The sequence below is a fragment of the Solanum tuberosum genome, unplaced genomic scaffold, assembly GCF_000226075.1.
Source record: "Solanum tuberosum cultivar DM 1-3 516 R44 unplaced genomic scaffold, SolTub_3.0 scf00099, whole genome shotgun sequence".
Classification (NCBI taxonomy): domain Eukaryota; kingdom Viridiplantae; phylum Streptophyta; class Magnoliopsida; order Solanales; family Solanaceae; genus Solanum; species Solanum tuberosum.
In genome coordinates, this window is record NW_006239023.1 from 1,675,215 (window position 1) to 1,684,867 (window position 9,653).

At 32.9% G+C, this 9,653-nt stretch overlaps 3 protein-coding genes across 3 annotated transcripts in view; all 3 read right to left on the reverse strand.

Annotated features, from left to right (window-relative positions):
• Nucleotides 1-6,440, reverse strand: part of LOC102593245 (gamma-tubulin complex component 2) — a 9,125-nt gene extending 2,685 nt beyond the window's left edge. Inside the window, exons 1-15 of the mRNA XM_006348131.2 lie at nucleotides 6,048-6,440; nucleotides 5,801-5,856; nucleotides 5,589-5,634; nucleotides 5,025-5,159; nucleotides 4,709-4,840; nucleotides 4,163-4,246; nucleotides 3,986-4,084; nucleotides 2,555-2,646; nucleotides 1,953-2,025; nucleotides 1,729-1,881; nucleotides 1,490-1,609; nucleotides 1,319-1,372; nucleotides 726-809; nucleotides 551-625; nucleotides 330-461 (exon numbers count right to left, since the gene is read on the reverse strand). Coding sequence (XP_006348193.1) covers nucleotides 330-461; nucleotides 551-625; nucleotides 726-809; nucleotides 1,319-1,372; nucleotides 1,490-1,609; nucleotides 1,729-1,881; nucleotides 1,953-2,025; nucleotides 2,555-2,646; nucleotides 3,986-4,084; nucleotides 4,163-4,246; nucleotides 4,709-4,840; nucleotides 5,025-5,159; nucleotides 5,589-5,634; nucleotides 5,801-5,856; nucleotides 6,048-6,134 — 1,422 coding nt within the window. The 5' untranslated portion in view covers nucleotides 6,135-6,440. The remainder of the gene's footprint in view (nucleotides 1-329; nucleotides 462-550; nucleotides 626-725; nucleotides 810-1,318; nucleotides 1,373-1,489; nucleotides 1,610-1,728; nucleotides 1,882-1,952; nucleotides 2,026-2,554; nucleotides 2,647-3,985; nucleotides 4,085-4,162; nucleotides 4,247-4,708; nucleotides 4,841-5,024; nucleotides 5,160-5,588; nucleotides 5,635-5,800; nucleotides 5,857-6,047) is intronic.
• Nucleotides 6,441-8,223: 1,783 nt separating this feature from the next.
• Nucleotides 8,224-8,869, reverse strand: LOC107060791 (probable receptor-like protein kinase At5g39030). The gene has a single exon (XM_015309097.1). The coding sequence runs from the start codon at nucleotides 8,747-8,749 to the stop codon at nucleotides 8,363-8,365; it is 387 nt and encodes a 128-aa protein (XP_015164583.1). The 5' UTR covers nucleotides 8,750-8,869; the 3' UTR covers nucleotides 8,224-8,362.
• A 99-nt stretch (nucleotides 8,870-8,968) lies between these two features.
• LOC107060792 (G-type lectin S-receptor-like serine/threonine-protein kinase At1g34300) lies at nucleotides 8,969-9,431 on the reverse strand. Its single transcript, XM_015309098.1, has one exon. The coding sequence runs from the start codon at nucleotides 9,410-9,412 to the stop codon at nucleotides 8,999-9,001; it is 414 nt and encodes a 137-aa protein (XP_015164584.1). The 5' UTR covers nucleotides 9,413-9,431; the 3' UTR covers nucleotides 8,969-8,998.
• Between the last annotated feature and the right edge of the window lie 222 nt (nucleotides 9,432-9,653).

Genomic DNA, 9,653 nt, shown 5'->3' on the forward strand with positions numbered 1-9,653 from the left:
GGGGGATTTCCGGGTTAAAAAAAAAAAAAAAAAAAAAAAAAAACAGGAGGGAAAGTGAGTATTTTACTCCCCAATTGATTCTCTTGACTTGGCTAAAAGTATAGATAAATTTCCTGCTAATTACTTTTTTAAAATTGGGCAGGTATTGAACAGAAAAATTGTGGCCGACTGTTTTCTCTTACATAAGTTCTGGATCTATGATTGATATAGAAGACATAAAGAACTGCTTTTATGCAATTTTCTGTTCTTTCATCTCTTTTCTTTTTCTTTTTGTTGTGTGGAGCTGCGGTGTAATTTCCTTCAATTAGAAGAGAAATTAGAAGGCAAACCTTGTAATTCAAAGAAAAAGTTTCCAAGCCAGTAATGCTCAGTGGCTCCTCTAAATCATTGCTATCTGGAGCAGACCGGCTGATTTCAAGATCTTTCAATGTACTCAATCTTTTCAATAAAGTAGTCCTCTCCTGAGAAAAGATGGACCATTTTTTACATAAATGCAGCAGATTATCTCCATGTCTTGAAGGTTAAACAGGCCAAGGTAATAATAACTCACCACACAACATAATAAGTCCTCATGGCAAGGATCTGCACCAGCTGCAGTAGATCGCAAAGCAAGGTCTAGAAGAGACTACTCAGAAGAAAGAAAAGAAGGTGACACCACATTATAAAGAGCTTCAAATGATTTCCCTATTTAGAGGAAGCAGAAAACTAAAGAACTATGTATAAACCTGTAGCTTCTCCACAGAGATCTCATCAGGCTTCTTCATGAGCTCCTCTCTAGCTGTATCCATGAAGTGCACTAAGAAATCACCCTGTATGGACAGTTGTAGTGAGTACGAATATAAATTTCTTAATGGAAACCAGCACCAGAACCATACTTTAACTTCCATCTACAGAGAGCACACATAAAGAAATAAAGAATGAAACCAAAGAAAAATTCAAAACCAGGTTCAGGATGACAGAGAAGCATACAATGATTCTAAATTTGCATTTTAATTGATGGATTTGCTTGTTTGGAAAAGATAGGCATAAGAATATCTAACATTTTCTTCTTCCTGCAACACATTTTGATGCCAGCTGCTAGGCCAAGAAATATCTTCTTTTTTTTTTTTGATAAAAGTTAAAGGCCAAGAAATATCTTCTTTTACTAAAAGAAGATAATGCGAAGGGACTGACTAGTTAATAAAACAAAGTTATTGAAGCATTCCACTGCATGTAGCATTTAAATTCCAAGTTTACCAGGTATATTCCCCATATCCAACCCCCAATTCCCAAACTATCATAAACTTAAATATATAATTTGTTAATCGCTAGCTGGTACCTGATCAAGAAGAAGATAGTGCTTAATAGATTGCAGTTTACCCATGAGATCATACTGCCAAAGAATATAAAGGTTTCATCAGAGAGAAGTTTCATGTAAAAGCACTTGCAGTAACAAATCAAGAAACATGGAAAAAAGCTGTCAAGAAATATCTATCTTGCTTCAGCACACCTTGTTTTTAACAAGATTTAATAGTTCGCCACTGGCAAAATCATAAGCAGACTTGATGCACTCCAAATAGTGATGATTTGAGCCTGCACTTGTCAACTTTGACTTTTCTGCCACAGGGATCTAACAAAAACAATTTGGTCACGAGCCTCTGCTAATATTACTAATGGAATTGTAATGCAAAGAAAGATGGAATAGCTTTATTGGGTTAACATATAGCAGCAATGGGATCTTGTCAAAACCTGAATGCTATGTCCACACTCTCTCATGACATTTAAATATTTTCCAGTGATCAAAATTGTTTCCGCTGCATTTGCAAGGAAGCTAGGAATTTCATCTTTCAGGCTGTAACGTTGTTGCCAGTACTTGGCATCATAATCTTGAGTAAGACTCTCCTGTGGAAAATACAGTGAGACCAATGAGATGTCAGCAACTAAGTAAAAAAGTGATACTGAAAAAGATTTACCTTCTGAAGAGACTTGTTCTCAGCAATAAAGAATTCACCATAAGGATCATCAATCACTCCTTCATACACCCACCTAAAATTTTAGGGTAGTTCGCATTGAGAAACAACAGTAATTCACTATAAAAGAACGGGAAGTTCAACAGACTGTCAAAAAACGAGAAAAAGCGACACACCTTAATACCTACAAAAGGCAGTTGATGAAAACCTAACATTTACTCTAGAAGACAAGAAAACAAGTACTTTACTTGCTTATTATCATGGGAATAGTATAAAGATTAAAAAAAATGCATTACCAATTTAGCTGAAACTCATTGTTCAAGGAAACATACACTACTTTTTAACATTTGTAATAACTACATCAGCTGATATCCCAAGTAGACATTATTAGCATAGACACATCAAGATCAAATAGCAGATATAGGAAGCACTACTCCTTGAACCCTGGCTATTGATGTATCACCATCTTCTTTTACACTTAACAAAAAGTAGAAACATGTTATTTTAGGACAAAACAATATTTGATCAGGCAATTCCCAGACAATGAGAGGTCGGCCAGACCTTAAGCAAACTTGGATAATCATTGCAGAATCTAGATTAAATACCTCTCTAATATTCCAAGATACGCAGTGCTTGCTGATTGTGACATCTTTTCCAGCAAAGACCTCACTACGTGATCACCAGCCATTGCCTTTGCCTAAAGCAAAACAATTAATTGGAAATAAATATAGACCCTCTCCTCAAATAGAACATATGTAGTTTGTGTTAAGAGTATTGTAAATGATATTATATACCAATTAGGACTAATTAGAGAGATTCTTTCCTATTTTAACACTCGTACATTCACTTTTTAAGTCCAGCAACTTGAGGGAGTAATCAAGCTAAGTTTTCACTCAATTATTCCATGTGTTTATTTGTTCAGATGGTATCATAGCATTGGTGAGATAATTCTCGTTGTGCAGTCACCAGCGACGTTCAGAAAGAAGAAAAATAGCCACCGCTATTGTTACAGATGACTTTCAGATCTGTTTGCATTAGCTCTCTATTTCGTGAATGTTGTGTGAGAACCAATTTTTCCTTCTTTATCTTTTTTATGACCAAGAAACTCGTTTGGAACCAACCCTTTGGGCCAACTGCAGTTTCCGGAAATCCGGGATGATGGCTCCGCCCTTTACCCTTCTCGATTTTAAACTAGTCTTAGTTCGTTTGGCACAGGGCTCACACTAGTTATTTAAGATACAAGTCCCTCAGCCGTTGCCAATTGAGATAAACCCCGGGGGTTATTCCTTATCTTATTTTCTCAACAATTCTAAACATACCAAAATAGAGTCTATCACGGATACTTAAAAATTTGTTCAAACTTCCCATGAAGATTTTGCGAATGAGAAAGACTAATTGACTAAAACTATTAGGGGTCGTTTGGTAGAGTGTATTAGGAAAAATAATGCATGCATTAGCCTTGTGTATTCCTAGTACCTTGTTTGGTACTCTTTTATAATTTATGTATAACTAATGCTTGCATTAGTTATACACTCTATTGTGTATTAAGGTGTGCATTACTAATACCATAGATTTATAGGTATTAGCAATGCAATGGTTTTAATGCATGCATTAACTCAATTAAAGACCCAATTATCCCTCAAAACATTTTATACATCTTTTCCACCATAATAGTGGAGGGTATCTTTGTAAATAATTTTTTTTATGCAATAAATGCTATTTTTAATGCATCAAACCAAACAATGCATAAAAACAATTTATGTATAATTAACGCAAGCATAACTAATACATGCATTACTAATACAAGCATTACTATTACACTCTATTTAGCATTATTTTTATGCACTCTACCAAGCGACCCCTTAAAACATAAAAATTGCAGATCTCATTTTGATAATTATGCAAAACCAAACCACAAATGTTCAAGCAAATATGGAGTTTAAACCATGGTAATGAATCTATGGTATTCCACAATTCTAGGGGAACTCAGACATAGATCCCTTAAAGTTATGAAAAGTGACATTAAGACGTCAGACCTGGCTTTGCAAGAGGTTAAGGACTGCAGAACCAACACAGTTATTGGCTGCAGCCTTTTTCACCACCATAGACAGTGCTTGCATTGAACCCATCATTGGCTGCAAGAAATAGCTTCATAAGCACCAATGACGATGAGTCAAACTAAATGGAAATTAAACTAGTTTAAGCAGCGTTACCTGGCAGTAAAACCATAATCCTTGTATGGAAAGTTTTCCTAAGCGAAATTGATGTTCAAGCTGTGCCACCATTGCTTGGTAGTCCTGGAAAAAATATATTCTAGACTTCAATTAGCTGTCCCTTTTTAGTTTCCTTTATTATTCTTTCTATTACTACTACATTGCACATGTATGTCCACACAACATGGGACAATTATGGAAACAACTCATGGCATCCAAAAACCTTAGATAATCTTCTGAAAGTCACATTAATCCATCCACAAAAAGAGATTATTATTTTATAAGGTAAATAATTTTTTTAGTAATAATTGAAAAATTCTACCATATACAAGCTATACCAAGGAGGAGAGAATCTACAATATCCAAAAAGAGATTAAACATATCATGAAGATGATTCCATCCTCCCAGATATGATTTCTCAAATATAAAATTTATATATCCTCAAGAAGAGCTTATACATAAGATGGATAATATACCAGATAAACAAGTAGAGAAAAGAATAATCCACCATGCAACCATAGAAGGATCAATAAATAAGAAACTTACAAGGAGGAGTGCCCTTAGAGCTGCAGCAAAGGCATGATTGACTAGGCCCGTCTTGAACTGTGACCTTGTCTCCACAAACTGGTTAATCAAGATATAACTTTCGCATAACGGGAACAGCCTTTTTGCAAACTCCTACAATAATAGTCCAAATTATTTCAGCTAATGTTTAAACTAAATACAATATGGATTTTCCTTCACGTTTACTCAACTTTTAGCCTCAAAATATTTTGTTGCTTTAGAACACTATATATCAGGGATGAAATGTCTCATTTTTTCCTTAGCTATTCTTACTGAAAACATATCACCCTATATGTACCTGAAGAGCTAAATCCATAGATGCATCAACCTGAAAGGTTATGTCATCCTCCTTCCCTCGGACTTTCTTGATAGAAATATAGCGTCCTTCAATTCCAATCAGGGTAGATAGAAGATCATCAATAACAATCAATTCCTGCATAAGAGTTAAGACAATATTTTAATAAATGATGGTGACCCTGACCAAACTTAAAACCAAGATCGTCAAGTTCATATAGGACATAACATTTTAACAAGAAATACCATTTAGATGGGCCACAATATAATAGTCCTCACTATCCTTAACCTTTAAAGCTTAAAGCAAAAAAAATATACAAATATTCACAGGACTTTAAATTGCAAACAATACCAACACACACACAAGAGGAAGACATGACATATGTTGACTACTACAGTCTCATTAGAACTTATGATCCAGGTGTATACATTTGGAGTCAAATATATAACTTCTTCTTACTGGCATTATACTAGATGATAACAATAAGAGTGACAACCAACAATAATATGAACAAAAATTATAAAAAGATGGACAAGGAACAATCTATTTGATTCAACAGAGGAATACCTGAATGGTGGCATGGTAACAACCTATAGCTTTATCTGCTCCGGAACTGCATTAAAAATTCCAGACAGAAACAGAAAATAAGTAGGAGATGTACCAAATAGGAGTCACCAATTTGAATTAAAAAAGCAAATCAAACACACCAAGATAAAACACATTAATAAAAAAAGAAAATTGAATTGTAATAGCAGAAAGCCAAGGAACAAAAGGGGAACCTTGAGTCCGCAGAAACCCCCTTGTATTCAGTAGTTCCAGGCGTAATCTTTGTTTCCTGTATGTATTTTCAAGGGGCAAAATAGTTTCAATTCAACATAGTACATCAAGCAAAAGAAGAAAAGAAGGGTGGAAAACCAAGAGAGCAGCATTCATGAAGAGTCGAAAAGTCCAAGAAAATGAAGGTTTTAGATAATGGCATGAAGGGGTTTTTTGCATACATATGTCAAGCAATAAAATGGTGAATACCTGATAAAATTGGCCAGTAAGAAAAGGACGATCGAGATTCCAAGCAGGAGTTGATGGGCATAAAGAAATTGCAGCGGCTGAATCCATGTAATTCGTCTCAAATCTTGAAGTTGAAGTAAATGGGGATGACCCAACTCAGTTTCAGCACGCTGCCAAAAGGGAATTGCTCCACCGGCACTTCCGGTGACTGTTTGAAACCCACAATGCCACCGCAGTTCAATTCTGAACTCACGAAGGGGATGGGATAAACTTGAACTTTCAAGATTTCACAAAGTGTTTCTCCTTTTTGGGTTGATGTTCTGATTTAGCTGAAGATGAAATTTTTGGGAAAGCAAATTCAGTCGCACAGTTTAAACAAAAAGAGAACTGCGAATTTTGCCCAGAGATAGTATGAGTAGTTTTCTTTTGTAAAATAATAATATATATATATATATATATATATATAATTTCAAAAATCTCCCGACTTTGGTTTGCTAATTAAATTTTTAAATTTAAAAGGAAGGAGGTCAAAAATGTCCTTAAACTATGTGAAAGAAATAAAAATATCTTCCGTTTATAATTTGACTTAAAAATATTCTTACTATCAATATTTTGGTTTTAAAATGTCCCTGCAGTCAATATTTTGATCCAGAAATGCCCATATAGTTACTAAATGAGTCAAAAATGTCATTTTCTGAACAAATATATTATTATTTTTCCTTTTTAAACACATCTTCTTCCTAATTAAAATATAATTAAAGAACCATGTTCTTGTTTTCTTTCTTTTAAAATCACTTTAACAAATAAAAATGTAGGAAATATTTTTTTCTTCTTAATCTCATTTTATCAATTAAAATAGAATAATTTCATGTACCCTTTCGACATATAAATAATATATGTCATATATAAAATATCATAATATATTCATCATTAATTTATATTTATATTACGATAAAAATATTTATAAAAAAATAAGAAATATTTTCATTTTTTATTTTTTTTCTGAATTGAAGTAAGATAAATATTTGCTAATTTTCAGAAAAATATTATTAGAAAAAAAGAATGTGTTAAAAAATAAATAAATAATATATTTATTTGGAAAATGAACATTTTTGACCCATTAAATAATAATAAGGGCATACCAAAATATTGACGGCAAAGACATTTTTGGACCAAACTACAAACGAAAGACATTTTTGTTCCTTTCACATAGTTTAAGGACTTTTTGACCCTTTTCCCTAATTTAAATATTATTAATGTAAAAAATCATAATATGACCAATTTACCTTTATTAATACATACTACTATTATTTAATTACTTTCATAAACATATTTTATTCGTCAATGAACAAAGATTAAGTTAATGAATATTAAAGGGGGTATGAACTGACTTTTTTAAGTGACTTATAAGTTAAATATCCAAAATCATAAATTGAGAACATTCAACTTCAACTTTATTTTTGTTTTACTTTTTTCAACTTTAAAAAAGTGTTTAAAATGTATTTTATGTCATTCAAACACTTTCAAAAAAAAAACTAACTTAAAAGATAAAAATCACTAAAAATAAGTTAATTCAAACACTATTATTGTGATTTTTTCATATTAATAATAATTAAGTTAAAGAATTGTTACCAAAAAAATAAATAAATAAGAGAAATGTAATATCACACACCACAGATTTGTGAAACGAAACTAAACTTAACTTTAGGGGCATCTCAGAAATTTTCCCTAAAATTAAATAATACGAGTAGCTTTCTTCATTTTTTATCATCTTCAACTTTTGGCCTGCTAAAATACAGTTTGCCAAAGATAGTTGAATTTTTCACAAATTCTGTGTGCTTGAACTGATCTTCAAATAATATATAAGTTGAATTCAATTTTTCAATAAATTCAAAAAAGAAAGTGAGTTTAGAAATCTTAACAGTATGAATTTTGGAAAAACGTAAAATCTAATAGTAACCTTTAGCAAAACTTTCAAAATCTGTTTATTGTTTATTTCTCAAAAAGTGTTTTACGAAAAAAAAGTATTTTTTTAGAAAGAGTAATTATTTGTGTTTGATGAATGAATTTGAATTATTATTATTTTTTTTGTCATATCAAAGCAACAATAGAGTTCTTTGCACCTAAAACATGCATCATTTTGCACCTAAAACATGCATCATTTTGGTTTATGTGTAATGATTTACACCTAAATCTCTTTATTTTATTGCAATACAATAACACCTTTTTTCTTGATATGAAATACCCCTTGGGGACTATAGTTACAACAAACTTCATGAGATATATGTTATTTTACCTAAACATAAAATTAATTATGAATCACTCATAACATATGTCTAATTTGATATGGTATTATTAGCAGAATTATCTAACAAAGCCATGGAATCAGACGAAAATGTCATAGAACTTCCCATCATCTGATAAACAATAGGTGGAGATTGAAGAGGCTGATGAGGTACTTCTAGCAGTTCAATTTCACCTTTGAGCATTTCTAATACTTTACTCATCGAAGGGCGTTGTATCGGATTTGTTTGTATGCACCATAATGCAACTAAACTCAGCTTTTTAGCCATCTTCTTCTCATCATCATTCGCTTCTTCATCCACCACAATCTCCTTCCCCTTGTTGAACTTATCGTAAATATAATAAGGAAAATATTGGCTGGAATTCTCTTCATTTGCAACTTCATGTCTCTTCAAGTCCAGCATTTCTATTAGCAGCATTCCAAAGCTGTAAACATCAGCTTTGTAAGAGATTTCTCAAATGCTTCTGTTGATCAATTCTGGAGCAACATATCCAATAGTTCCACGAGCAGCTGTGAGATTTACAATGCTTTTATCTGTTGGATATAATTTCGCAAGCCCAAAATCAGAAATCTTTGGAATGACATTCTCATCCAAAAGAATGTTGTGTGGCTTGATGTCAAAATGCAAAATTCGTACATCACAGCCACGATGCAAATACCCAATTCCTCAAGCCACTCCAAGAATAATGTCAAACTTCCTCTGCCAACTTAACAGAGGACTTCCTTCTTGACTGGTGTTGATGTACTTATCGAGTGATCCGTTGGGCATGAAGTCATATATAAGAGCACGCTTTGTTCCTTCAACACAATACCCCACGAGTCCGACCACATTGACATGATGAATCCTTCCAACGGTAGCCACTTCATTCATGAAGTCTTGACAACCAGCTTTAGGCTTGCTCAACATCTTCACTGCTACATCTCTTCCACTTTGAAGCTTTCCTTTGTATACACTGCCATAACCTCCCTCACCTAATTTCTCTTTGAACCCTCTGGTCATTCTCTTTATGTGGGAGTAATTATATCTGATTGGCATGAAGTTGTTTTGTGTTCGCAAAAAGCCTTCAATAGTATCATACATTGACAAATGTCTCCTTTTGAATTTGTACACCAGAAATCCAATTATGAACGGTAGGTCGATCACACATTTTGCTCCCCAATAAGCTGCACGGTTGAGAAGTCATATAAAGTAACTTATGTTGTTCATCTTGTATTCCTAAGATACTTAGAACAAAACTTTGAAGAACTTGGTAAGAAACAACAAAGTTTAAAGAGCATTTTCACAACTAGAAAATTAAAACTAGTAGAGATAATAGAATCAA

Bases quoted from the DNA above. Each gene is read 5' to 3' on its own strand.
- LOC107060791 (XM_015309097.1), bottom strand. From the start codon at position 8,749: ATGCTGCTAATAGAAATGCTGGACTTGAAGAGACATGAAGTTGCAAAT.
- LOC107060792 (XM_015309098.1), bottom strand. From the start codon at position 9,412: ATGTATGATACTATTGAAGGCTTTTTGCGAACACAAAACAACTTCATG.